The sequence below is a fragment of the Impatiens glandulifera genome, chromosome 6 (genome assembly GCF_907164915.1).
Source record: "Impatiens glandulifera chromosome 6, dImpGla2.1, whole genome shotgun sequence".
NCBI classification, from domain to species: Eukaryota; Viridiplantae; Streptophyta; class Magnoliopsida; order Ericales; family Balsaminaceae; genus Impatiens; species Impatiens glandulifera.
In genome coordinates, this window is record NC_061867.1 from 4,918,777 (window position 1) to 4,934,917 (window position 16,141).

Below are 16,141 nucleotides of genomic sequence, written 5' to 3' on the forward strand. Positions count from 1 at the left end.
AATGAATTTGCTTGCCTTTTGGGTTCATGGTGTATTGCATACTCAACAGAATTGAATTTTGAATTAGAATAAGTTTTAAATGGAAATAGCAAAGACCATTTCAAGATGTATAACATGTGGTACATTTTCATTTTCACATTGCAATCTCAAATCTTTCTCCATTTCTGAAATATTATAAACTTAACACATTTATTGAATTATTGAAATTTTAATCTACCTGACATAGTTATAGCTTCTGCAGTAAAAAATCCTTCTTTCATTGTCCGATCTGTGAAGATGTCGCTGTTGCCGGATGATATTCTACCTGACATTCTTTCTCGGTTGCCTGTTAAGAGTCTACTCCGTTTTAGGTGCGTATCTAAATCTTGGCTTGCCCTAATCAGTTGCCCTGATTTCGTTAAATTGCATCTGAGCCGATCAGTTCAAATCAAGAACAACCTTCGTCTTTTTCTGTGGGAAGACAATTTTTATCGTGTGGATTTTGATCCCGATGAAGGCGTTCTTCAACCGGCTGTGGTCAATAACCATCCGTTGAATAGTTGTCCTGTGATGACTTTAATTATGGAATTGTGCCATGGGAATTATGATTGTGGAATTATGTTGTACGGGTCTTGTGATGGCTTACTCTGCATGTCAGATGCCAATTCCATTAACGATTTCTTTATTTGCAACCCATCAACTAGAAAGTCTAAAAAATTACCTTACGAATCGGTTGAATTACCAGATATAAATAACATTTTCTACGACTGTATTTATCGATTTGGTTACGATAACACCAACGATGATTACAAGGTTGTGAGACTTGCGTTTCGTCAAAAAACTTTTAGAGGAGACATCGACGAATATGAGGTGAAGGTTTATAGTTTGAAATCAAATTCGTGGCATAGGCCAGAGAAGTTTTCTCAATGTCCGAAGATGGGGAGCTTTGGAGATTCAATAGCTGGTGGAGCTCTGCACTGGATCTCATATGTGAAAACAGCTACACCAAAGAAAAGATTGATTGTTGCTTTTGATCTTGGAACAGAGAAATATAGAGTAATTCCACAACCAAAATACGCTGGCCCTCATTTCTTTTTATATTTGAATAATTTAGGTGGATGTCTTTCATTGAGTTGTCAGTACGAGTCATCGGTTGTGGAAGTATTTTTGCTGAAAGAATATGGTGGAGAAAATGAACATTGGTCGAAATTGATTACAATATCACCGACAAATCCTTTTGTAATTTTTTACACTGTGAAACCTATTACTTATTCAAAATGTGGTATGAAAGTACTCTTGAACATTAATTCGAGCCTTATTTGGTATAATTTAGAACAGCAGTCATTTGAGGAAGTTAGGGTTCGTGGTATGGAAGATATAACTCAAGTACAAACTTGCCTTGAGAGTCTCGTCTCTGTCGATTTTCCACCAGCTGTGTGTATCTCATACTAAGAATCATCGAGAAGAAGAGAAAATGAAACTGTGAGTAAGTAGATTAATTTGATTTACAAATAGAAAATGAGTTTCTCTTTAATCTTCAGATTTTGGGTTTTGCAGGAACAATTACTTATTAAAGGGGTTCAAGTTGGCGCTATAGTTCCTACAAGGTATCTAGATTAATGATTAAATATGTGTATTTTTCTTTGTATACTATTTTTCTCATTATGTTTACAATGGTTGATTAGTATAAAGTGAAAGTTTTTGAATTTTGATGATTAAGCTAATATGATTATTTATTATTTGGAAACACTTTATTGTCGTATTTATTGTATGTGGATCCAAATGAGATCATAAAGTGAAGTATTTCAAGATTTGCTCATTGTCGTGCTATAAAAGTGATCACATAATTCCCTCTAACATATCTTTTCGCTCGCAAATTTAGAATATGATTGATATGGAGAACTTTTTGTGGGTTAGAGAACATGAAGCAAGATTTGACGAGGGGTTGAGTCTGAATTCAATATTTGTGTTTTTCTATGTCACAGAAAAGAGGTGGAGGTGCTTGAGCGCTGTAGAAAATTGATGAAGAAACAGATGATATGTTAGAAGCTAAAGTAAAGTAAATGTCTGTTTAATACTTGCTTTTGGATTCTTGGTGTATTGCTAATGCATACTGAAAATAATGGAATTTTGAATTTGAATAAGTTTTAAATGGCAGTGACAAAGACCATTTTAAGATCTACAACTTATCTTAGATTGGAGATTAATATATCTTCACATTGCAATCTCAAATTTTTTTTTTTCTGCTTCTGAAATATTATTAGTTGGTGCTGCTAAAGTTAGGAGTGTCTAAACTGATCATTTCTGTAAAATGCATCAATGTACCACACTAAATGGGATGATGTTTATTTTTCTATTTGTTATCCCTACTAGAATCAAGAGCCATTTTTTACATTAGTTTGGCTATGCCTATTTGAAAACATTATCTTTTCTGGATGAGAATATGGATTCTGATGTGGATACCCTCATAATAATGCTTTTTTGAAATGATACCCTAGTCAAATTTGGGGCGGTTCCGATTGCTCCTCAATATAAAATCTCTTGATCTCATTTTTATAAAAAAAAATAAGTATGCCTATCACCCAGTTTGAGTCAACTCGACCTGCTAATTAAGTTGCTTGATACTTTGATAGAGGATGAGTAACTCATTTTATTTAGAAGTTCACTGTACAGTCTGTACAACGAGTTCACATTCATCTTGAAGTTGGGTGCATAATCATCATTCCATTTTTGTTATGTTTTTTAGGCTCTTCATTTTAGTGGCCAATTAAAAAGAATGTGGAACCTAGAAAATTATTGAACCTCCTCAACCTAGATCATGATGTTTTCCTTATAAAGTCATTTGCTGTCAAATCTAGTTTTTGTGCCAATGGTTTACATCCATATCTTATTCATGGTTTTTCACTTTATCATTATGTTTTACATGCCTATTTTGATTGTATCACTTATATGGTATTTGTAATTGTATCATTTCCATAGTAGATTCTTGATGATATAGGGTGCATGGTTTCAATCAAATTGTATTTGTTTGTAAAATAAAAATGTAATTTTTTTTAAATTAAGATTTGTTTCCTCAAGATGACCAAAAACTTAATTTTTCAAGTGTTGTTAGTAAAAATATTATATATTTATGATAAAAAATTAAGGTAAAATATTGTGTATTTCAAATAATCTTAAGTGTCTTCTCCATTTAAGGTGTATCTAAATTCTGGCTTGCCTTAATTCATAGCTCCTATTTGGTCTTCATAAGGAAATGTAGGAGTGTGATAACATTGCCATCTTCTTCTTCGTCTAAGGACAATTATTTATATACAAACTGTGTAGTGAATTCTTAATAACTTTAGTCTCTAAGCTTAAGCTTAAGAGATCACAAATACTATATCTTTCTATCTTAATTATTTTAAGCAAATAATAATTATGCATGTTGCTATGTGTTTTGGACATGTGTAGCTCTTATTTATTTATTTGAACTTCTTCTTCTCTTTTTATTGTGGTTGGGTCTCTAGTAATCCATTACTGTACTTGACCTAATAATATAAATATATACTACTCTCTTGGTGGGAGGCAGACGTCAAATTCCTTTGTGGTGTTTGGAGACTAGAGAAAGGGTTGCCGCCTTTGGTGAGATAGTGGTGCAACAAAATCGATAAACAAAAGTAACTGAGCCAAACTTCAATTGCATTCACACCCAACATTTATGGTAATAACAAAGTGATTTAAAACTCTAAGGTATCATTAATTTTAGTTTTTTCTTGTGAATCCAGAACAACCAATATCAATAATGAAGATGTTAGTGAATATATTACCAATTCAAAAAGTGGTAAGAAAGTACTCTTGGAAGTTGATTTTCATCTTGTTTGGTATAACTCAGAGCAAGAGTCATTTGAGGAAATTAGGGTTGATGATATAGATTGATTCTTTGAAGTTCTCACTTGCATGGAAAGTCTCGTTACCATCGATGTTGTAGCAGTTGTTATTGCAAGCAGCTGTAACCAATGCTAATGATAAGAAGAATCTTAATGAAAAAGAGGAAAATAATATATGAGTAGACTAGATACATTTATGTTAAATTTGATTTAGAAGTTACAGATGGGTTTCTCTTTGTGTTTTGGTTTGTATTATTATTACAAGTATCAAATTTCAAATGTTTATGTACACTACGAATCACAACCGAGATAGACAAATGTTCTATAAAAGGATTTGATCTAATTTTCTTTGCAGCTTTAATTGGATTTCTATTTTATTTTTAAATATTTGATTTGATACATATATAGTTAGATCTATCTTTTGATTAGAAAATGTAGAAGTTAGAATTCTTAATTTATGATTGATAACCATTAAACTAAAGATGACATTTGAGGTCCATTTAAAACGCTATTATCATGACGCTAACTGAGTTGAGTTTCAGTAAGAACGGGGACTGGACGAGTGATCTCATTGTTATTTTGGAATATCTTCATGCTCGGTGACCTTACATTTTTATGTTTCTCATTTTGGTTTTCATTTTTTCTGCATTTTTCATGTAACACATTTTCGTTACTTTAACCGTACTTTATTTATAGTAACAAAGTTTAAAAAAGGACTAATTCTATTATATATTATTATTTTACTTTAATTTTAACTTGTACTAATGTTATCTAATGTTATCTGTATGGATTTAATCTTCTTTGGAATTATTTATAGAGTAACAAAGAATACCAATATGATTAAAAATGGTAAGGTATCATTAATTTTGGTCAGATTCTAGAGGAGGAGACGCTATAGTTTGAAATTTAATTCCTGACGTAAGTCAGAGAATTGTCTTCACTGTCCGGACTTGATAAGTACCGGAGATTCAATAGCAGGGGGAGCTATGCACTGGATCTCAAATGTGATATCAGATTCAGAAAAGGAAAGCTTGATTGTTGCCTTTGATTTTAGGACAGAGAAATATAGATTAATTCCACAACCAGAGTTTCGTGGTCTTAATTCTTATTTATATTTGGATAATTTAAGAGGATGTCTTTCGTTAAGTTGTCAATACCAATCGATGAATGTGGATTTATTTTTGTTGAAGGAATATGGCAAGAATAGTGAATATTGGTCGAAATTTGTTACAATGTCACCAATAACTCCCTTGGGAATTGTTCACGTTGTGAAACCTATTGCCTATTCAAAAAGTGGTAAAAAAGTACTCTTGGAAGTTTATTTTCAAGGTTTGTTTGGTATAATTTAGAGCAGGAGTCAGTTGAGGAAATTAGGGTTCATGATATGGATGATAACTTTGAAGTTTTCACATGCATGGAAAGTCTCGTCTCTGTCAATGTTGCAGCAGATGTAACCAATGCTAATGCTATGAAGAATCTTCATGAAAAAGAGGAAAATAATATGTGAGTAGACTAGATACATATATGTTAAGTTTGATTTAGAAGTTGGAGATGAGTTTTTCTTAAAATTTCCAGATTTTTGTTTTTGCAGGAACAATTCTTTTATCGAAGGGGCTCAAGTTAGTGCTATAATTCCTAAAGGGTAATCTACATTAATGATTAAAAATTAATCAGGATTGCAATTAGAGAAACTTGTGATTTTAACATTTGTTTAAGGAGAATTGAATCAGAATGTTTGATTTGGTGGTGACTGGTTTGATTAAATTGTATTGATTTTGTTTGAAAGCTATATTCTGGATTATTGTTATGTCTGAATGATTATTATTTCAAATGCTTATAAAAGTTATTGTTTATGTATCATACTAAGAATGGATATATCCAACTGTTATATAAAAGTAATTGATCTAATTTTCTTGGCAGCTTTAATTGGATTTCAATTTTATATTTACATATTTATTTGATAAATATGTAGTTAGATCTATCTGTTGATCAGAAAATGTCTACAGTTTGGTAAGTTAGAATTCTTGTTTAGTGAAAGATGTAAATGAACTTTATTGGGACTCTTGATTTATGATTGATAACCATTAAAATTTTAGAATATTTAAAATTTATGGTTATTTAGTTTTAGGGCTGTAAAAAACTGTAAATGATTTGGGATGTTTTATATCACTGAACATAAAATTGGACAACTTTAGACATTCATATATACTAGATTTTCAGATGTTAATGGGACTGATATGATGCTCTTTATTTGGGTGATAGTTGGACTATAATATGTCGGATTTTCTTGCAAAGCAAGTGAAATGGGGTGTTTGTCAATATATGTTCTGATCTAAAAATGATGTTACTGGTTCAAACCTGCAAATTGTTCTGATATAAAATCTGATTGTGTTCCAAATTACAAAGTGTTGTTAAAAAAGAGTTAGATTATTTTTGCATATACTTAATTTATTCAACTTTAAGGAGATTGTCGTATTATTATCTTGTATTGATCCTCGTCATTAATGTCTTGAGCGCTGTCTTATACAAAACCGCATCATTTGGCGATGATTGATTCCATTTCATGGTTGACTTTCTACATTTGGTCTTTAAATTGGAATATTGAAGCTTAACTTTCTTCGTTTAGATTATCCTAACAAGAAAAAAATGACTAAGTCTTATTTTTTATTATCCTTTTTTTATACTATTTTACTTTTATTCTCACTTGTACTAAAGTTATTTATATAGATTTAATATTATTTGGAATTATTTATAGTAACAAAGAGTAACAATGTGATTAAAAATTCTAAGGTATCATTAAATTTAGTTTCTTGATGTGAACCTTGGATACTATTTTACAATCAATATTGAAGTGAACTAGCTACAATTTGTCTCCTTCAATTTTATACTTAATTTGTTGAATTATAAGGATTTTTTCGGATAATATTACATGATCTTTGGATCATCGTCATCTTCAAGTGTTGTTTCGATACCATTTGTCTTTTTCATGTATTAAACTCTAAGGAATTTGTCGTATTCACATTTTGTCTGCATCCTCATCATTAATGTCTTGAGCGTTGTCTCATACAAAACTTCATAATTGAATATGAGAAATATATAATGGAATTTTGAATTATAATAAGTTTTGAGTGACAGTTACAAAGACCATTTCAAGATCTCTAACTTATCTTAGATTGGAGATTATTATATCTTGTGGCTTCACATTGCAATCTCAAATCTTTTTTCACATTGCCATTATTTTGAAAACATTTTCTGTTTCTGGATGAGAATTTGGATTCCAATGTTAAATCTGTACTCTTTTTTCAAATTTGATCTGGTATAGAAAACATGAAAATTGTTTTCAGATATCCATTTAGTCTTTAAATCAGAATATTGAAGGTGAATTATTTTCTTTTACATTAGCTATATATAATTTTACGAAGTGGAGCAATGGAAAGTCTCGTTACCATCGATGTTGCAAGTAGCTGTAACCAATGCTAATGCTAAGAAAAATCTTCATGAAAAATAGGAAAATTATATGTGAGTAGACTAGATACATTTATGTTAAATTTGATTTAGAAGTTGCAGATGGGTTTCTCTATGTTTTTTGGTTTGTATTATTATTATTACAAGTATTGAATTTCAAATGCTTATGCACACTACGAATCACAACCGATATAGCCAAATGTTCTATAAAAGGATTTGATCTAATTTTCTTTGCAGCTTTAATTGGATTTCGATTTCATTCTAACATATTTGATTTGATGCATATATAGTTAGATCTATCTTTTGATCAGAAAAGTATGAATACTATCACAAAATATTTCTATAAACGTGGTTCGAACCAAACAACCAAACATATGTTAAAATAATGGCATGGAAAATTCCATAGCTGACACAAAAAGATGGTTCAATTGTTGCCTTTCATAGAGGGATCGAGAAATACAGAGTAATTCCACAATGTATAGAGGACAGAGTAATTCCACAGAGTATCACCAACAATGTCACCAACAACTACTTTCGAGATTTACCTTGTCAAACCTATTATTTATTCAAAAAAAATGGTAAGAAAATACTGTTGAAATTATTAAAAAAAACAATTAAATATACATGTATATAATTTTTCTTTTCATATTTTTAGGCATTTCATATTTCCATACTTTTCCTATTCTTAGACTTTTCATTATCCCATTGTATCTATAGATAAATGCCCATTGTCTATCAATGAAATACACAATATTTTTATTCTAATTTTCTCTCTACTTTATCTCTCTATATTCTTCTATTTTACTTGGTACAAGAGTTTTTGAATAGCTTTTTTTTCAATCCTAGAGTTTTTGAATAGCTTTTTTTTCAATCCTAGCAATGACAGAGAACAAAATTATCTCTCTACAATTTTCTTCTTTTCTCCCGCTTATTTTTGTGAAATTGAATCAGTAAAACTTTGTTATTTGACGATCTCAAAGTATTCCCGTATTAAAAGGGAATAGTCTCTTTTCTTATGTGAACTACACTCTTTTTTCCCGAGCCCAACTCTTGCTTTAGTAGAAGGAACTTTGGATAAATCCATAATCATTAATCCAGCATTTGAATCATGAGAGGAAAATGAAAACCGCATCATAAGTTGACTTCTCTCCACTATCACCGAATCTATATTGGCTCAAGTTGTTGGTGATGTTTGTGAAACATCTTTTTGTCTTTGGACGACCCTAGAAAAAATGTTTGCAACTGAATCTAGGGCGCAATTAATTCAGTTACGACATTTTGTTCAAACTCAAAAGAAATGTACAAAAACCATGACTGATTATCTACGATCTGTGAAATCCATTGCCAATTCATTTGCCTCAATCGACGAAAAAGTATCTGATTTGGATCACCTCACCTACGTTCTCAGCAGCCTCGGCCTCAAATTGAACCAGTGATCATTGAATATCTCACCTGATTTTTTCTAAATCAAGAAGAACGTCTTGAACTCACTCATTATATTATATCAAATAAATCAGTGATGATGGAACTATTAAGGACAATCGCGAGGCTTCTCATCTTCCTACAAAAATCATCACCATTCCTCCTCTAATAGGCATGGAGGAGTTAATGGGCAAAGAATTCTTGGGTATAGCTAGGGTTGTTCATCAGTTCAGTTTTCGGGTTATTCGAGTTTCTAAATTCGGTTTATTCTAATTTTCGAAAATCGAACCGAATTTAATTTTTATTTTATTTTTTGGAATAAATGAGAACTAACATAACACCTGACAGGGTACTATTCTATCACTAGACCACTCGTGCTTTTTTTTCTTTTTTCTTTTATTATTAAATATTGAATTCAAAATATTCTAATTTGATTATTTTGAACTTTTTCTTAAACTAAGTTTGGAAAAATAAATAATAAAAAATGAATTCAGTTTTCGGTTTGGTTTTCGAGTTGAAACCCAAACTCGAAAACCAATTCGAAAATCGTATTTAAATTCGAATTGGTTTGAAATTCGATTCAAAAACCGAAAATGAAATTCGAATTCGGTGAATTCAAATTCAGTCGGATATTCGGTTCAGACCAAATATTGAACGCCCATAGGTATAGCGTTGATGGGCTATGTGTTATTGGGCGAAAAAGTAATAGGACCAACAATAGTTATAATGGGCCCAACAAATAGTCCTATAATGGACAAAATGACTTTTTTGAAAATCGTTAAAATTTGAGAAGTCATAACAAAATAAATAATCGTCTCAAATGCAATACGTGTGATAAAATTGGTCATACCAATAATAATTGTTGTGCTCATCATATACAATGTCAATTATGTAATATGTTGGGATTGGTGCTAACAATAGAGACGAGGGTTTGACTTTTTTGAACAACTTATAATAATCTTGTGAGGGATTAATATCTATTTCTATTCTTCGCAAATCATCTAAACTCTTGAAATAAATTCAAGTGCGGAAATGTTCGTTGGATTTGAAGCTTTAGACAACTGAATGTGAATGACATAAAGTAAAGAACACCATGAGTTTTATGGATGTTCGGAGATAAAACTTCTACGTCACCCTTCTTCCACAACCGGAAGGATATTCACTAAAGACTTTGAATCAAATACAACTCACTGATCTAGCTAACTCTTTGTTAAAAAAAACATCATTTGTTCAACTTACAACACTGAGGTTTCTCACAGAAAAGACAGTATGTAATTACAATGTATTCACAACTAAATGGTAAAATTCTTTAGCACTTGAGCTTGAAAGATTTTCTTAAAGCGAATTGATTACACAAAGAAAGGACTTCTTCGACCGTTGTCCTTGGGAATCTATTTATAATTGAAGTGCACCAACGGTCGAATCTTCTTTGTGGAAATGTGGCAAGTGTCAGTTGGACGACCTCCTATAGTACGGGAGTACAGTAGGCTCTGAATATTTAGATCGTGGTCGTACCGAACAGGTAGTACGCCAAATATCCTCCAATCTTGTCTTGTACTGGAAATACGGTTGAAGAATATTCGCGTACGTGGCGCTCATTCATTTAATTTAATTAGCTGGCTTGTCAGACTGTAGAAAGAAGTGGAGCAGACAGCTAGGAGATCATGGGTAGAAAGATGCTTCCTTTAGACAACTTCTAAAACAAGGCAACATACTTTCTTCTTTAGATCGCGTCTAAAGGAGTTAGACATCCCCGTCTAACTAAAATTTCCTTTAGACCGCGTCTAAAGGAGTTAGACGTCCTTGTCTAACTGTGTATTCCTTTAGACTGCGTCTAAAGGAGTTAAACGTCCCCGTCTAACTACGCATTCTTTTAGAACGTGTCTAAAGGAGTTAGACGTCCCAGACTAACTACGGTTTCCTTTAGACCGCGTCTAAAAGAGTTAGACGTCCCCGTCTAACTGTACATTCCTTTAGACCACATATAAAGGAGTTAAACGTCCCCGTCTAACTACGCTTTGCTTTAGACCACATCTAAAGGAGTTTGATGTCCTCGTCTAACTACGCATTCCTTTAGACCGCGTCTAAAGGAGTTAGATGTCCTCGTCTAACTACACAATCTTTTAGACCGCGTCTAAAGGAGTTAGACTACCTCTACTAACTACGTTTCCCTTTAAACCGCATCTAAAGGAGTTAGACTACTTGTCTAACTACGTTTCTCTTTAGATCGCATCTAAAGAAGTTAGACTACCTCGTCAAACTACGTTTCTCTTTAGATTGCATCTAAAGGAGTTAGACTATTTCATCTAACTACGTTTTCCTTTAGACCGCGTCTAAAGGAGTTAGACTACTTCGTCTAACTACGTTTCCCTTTAGACCGCGTCTAAAGGAGTTAGACTGCCCTGTCTAACTACGTAAGATGTCTAAGACAGCCTGCTTTAGACCGCGTCTAAGGTAGAACTGTCTTTTATATTTGTACATGCACAAGACAAATAAACCACTTAGCTTGAACTTAATAACATCATCAAAATTATATTCCAAAATATAAAAGTCTTTTATATTCTTTTAAAGTTAATTAAACTATTTCCTTCTTAATTTACTTTCTTTTTTCCTTGTTTTAATTTTTCCCAACAATTTCCCCCTTTTTTATGATGTTAAAACCAAGCAATCAACAGTTAAGTTGAGAACACAAATCAAAATGATTTTTATTGATTAGATTATGCAATGCGTTTCTTTATCTTATTTTGTTATTAGCGTCAATGGAGTCCACGGAGGCTACTTCAAGGATGAAAACGGGGTAAGGCAAGGAGACCCCCTCTCTTCTTACCTTTTCATAGCTATTATGGCTAACTTTGAGAGCATCTTCGCAAAGTTCTGAAAGAATCGTCCATACATCTTTCACCCTTTTTGTGAGGTAGAGGAAGTAACTCATTTATATTTTGCTGACGATTTGTTCATTCTAGCGCACACAGACGTCGATTCCATTAAAACTATTAGGACTGCACTAATGTTTTTTTCTGAGGTTACAAGTCTTACTATTAATGAAAGCAAAAGTGTGTCATTTTATGGAAGAGTGAAGGACGAAACAAAGCAGGACATATTCAACATCATGGGCATTGCAGAAGACAACTTTCCTATAAGGTACTTGGGGATTCCGTTAACCGCGAAACAGATCGAGATCTCACAGATGACGCTAATTGAAAAGGTAAAAAAACACGATATCTGGCTCGGCGACAAAGAAACTTTCTTATGCAAGGAAGATCGAGCTTATCAAAATTGTAGTCATGGGCATAATTGGATACTGGGCGCAATAGATGGTTATTCTGAAGAAGGTAATAAAGGAACTAGACACGCTAATGAGGAACTTCATCCGGGGAAGTAGCGGGAGAGGAGGAAAGAAAATCAAATGGACTGCTCTCTGTAAGCCGAAAGAGAAGGGAGATATTGGTCTGAAGAACTATGTTGAGTGGAACAAAGCTCTAACCTTCAAGCATCTGTGGGCATTGGAATGCAACCAGGAATCATTATGAATCAAATGGGTACACACGCGATTTATGAAACAGGAAACTAGTATCTGGACGTGTAAAATCAATGAAGGTATGAGCTGGTCACTAAAGAAAATTCTTAAATTGAGAAGTGATATTGCAGACCTTTACGACATTCGGCTAGGGGACGAGAAAGACACTCTGTTCTGGAACGATCCCTAGTTCGAAAACTAGTCAATCATTCACAAAGAGGAGTTCAAAAATACACGTATCAGAAGGGACTACGCAATGGCGAAAATCAGAGACGTAAAAGATGGGGACTAGGACTCGCTTTTGAGAAGAAATCAAGAAGGACAGAGGATAATGGATCACATTAGTAATATACAACTTCGAAATAGACCCGATGTTCATAAATGGAATGCATAAGACAATGGGAAGCTCGTCTCAAAGAGAATATGGGAGGTAAAGAGAATGAGCTCCTCTCGTATGGTCAACTAAGATTATTCATCGACACCAGTTCATCCTATGACTTGCCTTCTGGGAAAGACTCAACACTCGTGACCGTATCAGCAAGTATATGAGCATCCCAGATGTGAGCTATCTTCTATGCAACAGAAGTGAAGAAACCATTGATCACCTGTTTAGGAGCTGTAGTATAGCATTGGAAATTTGGAACATATTTTCTAAAAGCTTGTAGCTGATCAGTTTCTCGAATGAATGGAAAGAAATCAAAGAAGCAACACTACTCAAAGCCAAAGAAAATAGATTCGCAATAAACGTATTCAAGTGCGGCTTTGGAGCAGTATTTTACAAGATTTGGCAGGAACGTAATGCGAGAGTCTATGGAAGAATCCGCAGATGTGTTGAAGAATTATGGAGAGACATATATAGTCTCAAATTGTGGAGCACTCGCGGAAACGTGGAGAAAAGTTCCAAGTACGGAGTAGAATTGGAATATCAGCAGGAATTGGAATTTATCGTTTATTGAAATCATTAGAAACAAAACCATTATAATAAGATAGTTCATTTATGTTCTTGCTTTTATTTAGAATGATACGACTTCAAAATCATTTTAGGTCTGTCTAGAATGATCTCTTAAACTCGTGATTTTTTTCCCATTTTTGGGAATTTTTAATGAAATGACGCTAAGTCGTTTTTCTCAAAAAAAAAATTCAGTAAATTCATAATTCCTCATTTTTTTCCCTCTTTCTCTAGTCGTCCACCTTCTCGGCTTTTGTGGTCTTTCAGTTGCCCATTTCATCTCTAACTTTAAGAATATTAAAATTCTTCAAATATCTAGCTAGTTCACTAGTAATATCACCACTGCCATCAACACCTCTCCACCGCCATATATTATCGTCGTCAACACCATTTTACTTTCGTCGTTCGAATATTGAAGATATTTTTTTATATAATTTAAGTAGATAAGATATATTTAACAACTTATTTATTTTGTTTACTCTTTTAAGAAAATTTCTTTTATCTTATAAGTAGATGATGTTCAATATTTGGTTTGAATCGAATATCCGATCAAATTCAAATCGAATTCGAATTTATTCAAATCGGTTCAGTTTCCGAATTTGCTTAAAAAAATAAAATTTTCGAAAAATTCAAACCGAAAACTTGAATAATCCAAAAACCGAATCGATTCACACCTCTACTCCTAATCGGTTAAAAAATTGTATAACATTTCTTCTTCTTTTTCTCTTTTAGATTTATTTTATTTCTAATTTTTCATTGTTATAATTTTTTTTTAAATTATGTATATATTATTTTATTATTGGACAATTTTCATAGAAGATATTGATAATATAATGATGGTTTTGGAAATTATACTTTTACAAACACATAACTTATCAACAAAAAAAAAAAGTAAAATATTGTATACTTTTAATATTATAAAATAATAAAAGATGTCATTTGAACAAGAGTGAAAAGACATATAAATAAATAAAGACAAAATTAAAAATCAAAATTGGGCAAATTAAAACTAAATATGTGTAAACTAATATTCTTTTGAAAGTCGTAACTTTTGAGCCCGCAACTTTTGATCCCGCAGTTGAACTTGAAAGTCGTATGCCTATTTGGTGAGGATCGTCTTCGTAGAAGATGTCTCTGTTGCCGGATGAGTGTCTGCTCCGTTTAAGGTATCTAAATCCCGACTTTCCTATCCCCTCTTCTAGCCTAGTGGCAACAAGAGGTGGATATCCCCAGACCTCCATGAGGTCCTGGGTTCGAGCCCGTCAGACGACAAGTTCTGCGCCTGGTTAATTGGTTAAGTATGTTTGCGGGCTATGTACTTATCCCGCGGGGATTAGTCGCACTCCATAAGAGTAGCGGAACCCAGAAAAATTCCCGACTTTCCCTAATTAGTATCCCCATTTCGTTAAATTGCATCTGAGCCTGCAGTGAGAAACCCTAATATAAATTATAGTTGTTCATCCCTTCTTTTATTGTCCAATTTGTAGAAGATGTCTGATACCGGATGAGATTCTAGCTGACATTCTTTGTCGGTTGCCTGTCAAGTGTCTGCTCCGTTTAAGGTGTGTATCTAAATTCTGGCTTGCCCTAATCAGTAGCTCTAAGTTGCATCTGAGCCGATCAGTTCAAACCAAGAACAACCTACGTATTTTATGTGGAAAGACAATATTTATCGGGTGAATTTTGATCCCCTTAACGAAGGATTTCTTCCACCGGTGGCAGTCGATTACCTTCCGTTGAGTTGTCTTGTGATGTCTTTGATTATGGAAATGCGCTTTGCGGATTATGATTATGATGGTGGAATTTTGCTTTGCGGGTCCTGTGATGGCTTACTCTGCCTGTCAAATACCATTTCCATTAACACTGTCTTATTATGGAATCCATCAACGGGAAAATCTATAAAATTGCCTTACCCATCAGTTGATCTCCGAGATAAGTATGAAATTATATACAACTGTACTTATCAATTTGGCTACGATAACACCAATGATGATTACAAGGTTGTGAGAATGGTGTTATATTCAAACATTTTAAGAGTAGGCAGTCACGATTATGAGCTGAATGTTTATAGTTTGAAATCAAATTTGTGGCATAAGTCAGAGGCGTTTCCTCACTGTCTAAGATCGGAGCTTCGGAGATTCAATAGTTAGTGGAGCTCTGCACTGTTGCCTTTGATATTGGGACAGAGAAATAGAGTAATTCCACCGCCAGAGTTTGTTGGACCTCATTTCCGTTTTAATTTGAAGGTGAAAATAAATATTGGTCGAAATTGATTACAATATCAACAACAAATCATTTTGTATCTTTTCACATTATGAAACCTATTACTTATTCAAAATGTGGTAAGAAAGTACTCTTGAACATTGATTTGGTATAATTTAGAATAGAAGTCATTCAAGGAAATTAGGGATCATGGTATGGAAGATTTATCAGAATTACATATTTTCCTTGAAAGTTTCGTCTCTGTCGTTTTTCCGCCAGCTGTTTGTATCTAGTACTAAAAATCATCAAGAAGAAGAGAAAATGAATCTGTGAGTAAACTAAATTAATTTGATTTACAAATAGAAAATGAGTTTCTCTTTAATCTCTAGATTATGGGTTTTATAGGAACAATTACTTATCAAAGGGGTTCAAGTTGGTTATATAATTCCTACAAGGTATGTAGATTAATAATCAAATATGTGTATTTTATACTATTTTGCTTATTATCTTTACAATGGTGGGTTAGTATAAAGAGAAAGTTTTTGAATTTTGATGATTAAGCTAATATGATTATTTTTATTTGCAAACACATTTTTTGTCGTATTTATCGTATATTTACCACGTGGATTCAGATGACATCCATAAAGAGAAGTATTTCCAAATATGGTCATTGTCGTGCTATACAAGCCACTTAATTCCCTTTAAAATGTCTTTACGCTCACGATTTTAGATTATTGAGAA

At 32.9% G+C, this 16,141-nt stretch overlaps 2 protein-coding genes across 2 annotated transcripts; both read left to right on the plus strand.

Annotated features, from left to right (window-relative positions):
- Positions 1 to 276: 276 nt before the first annotated feature.
- LOC124942982 (F-box protein CPR1-like) lies at positions 277 to 3,894 on the plus strand. The gene is made up of 3 exons (XM_047483549.1): positions 277 to 1,413; positions 1,537 to 1,586; positions 3,744 to 3,894. The coding sequence occupies exons 1-3, from the start codon at positions 277 to 279 to the stop codon at positions 3,892 to 3,894; spliced, it is 1,338 nt and encodes a 445-aa protein (XP_047339505.1).
- Positions 3,895 to 4,831: 937 nt separating this feature from the next.
- Positions 4,832 to 5,491, plus strand: LOC124942983 (F-box protein CPR1-like). Its single transcript, XM_047483550.1, has 3 exons — positions 4,832 to 5,141; positions 5,195 to 5,348; positions 5,437 to 5,491. Exons 1-3 carry the CDS (start codon positions 4,832 to 4,834, stop codon positions 5,489 to 5,491), a joined length of 519 nt encoding a protein of 172 aa, XP_047339506.1.
- Positions 5,492 to 16,141: the final 10,650 nt, after the last annotated feature.

What these genes read in the sequence shown, in the direction of transcription:
- LOC124942982 (XM_047483549.1), top strand. Translation starts at nt 277, where the DNA reads ATGTCGCTGTTGCCGGATGATATTCTACCTGACATTCTTTCTCGGTTG. An exon ending in CTGTCGATTTTCCACCAGCT is followed by an intron (nt 1,414 to 1,536) that starts GTGTGTATCTCA and finishes TGGGTTTTGCAG; the next exon opens with GAACAATTACTTATTAAAGG. An exon ending in GGCGCTATAGTTCCTACAAG is followed by an intron (nt 1,587 to 3,743) that starts GTATCTAGATTA and finishes TTGTGAATCCAG; the next exon opens with AACAACCAATATCAATAATG.
- LOC124942983 (XM_047483550.1), top strand. Translation starts at nt 4,832, where the DNA reads ATGCACTGGATCTCAAATGTGATATCAGATTCAGAAAAGGAAAGCTTG. An exon ending in TATTGCCTATTCAAAAAGTG is followed by an intron (nt 5,142 to 5,194) that starts GTAAAAAAGTAC and finishes GGTATAATTTAG; the next exon opens with AGCAGGAGTCAGTTGAGGAA. An exon ending in GAAAAAGAGGAAAATAATAT is followed by an intron (nt 5,349 to 5,436) that starts GTGAGTAGACTA and finishes TTGTTTTTGCAG; the next exon opens with GAACAATTCTTTTATCGAAG.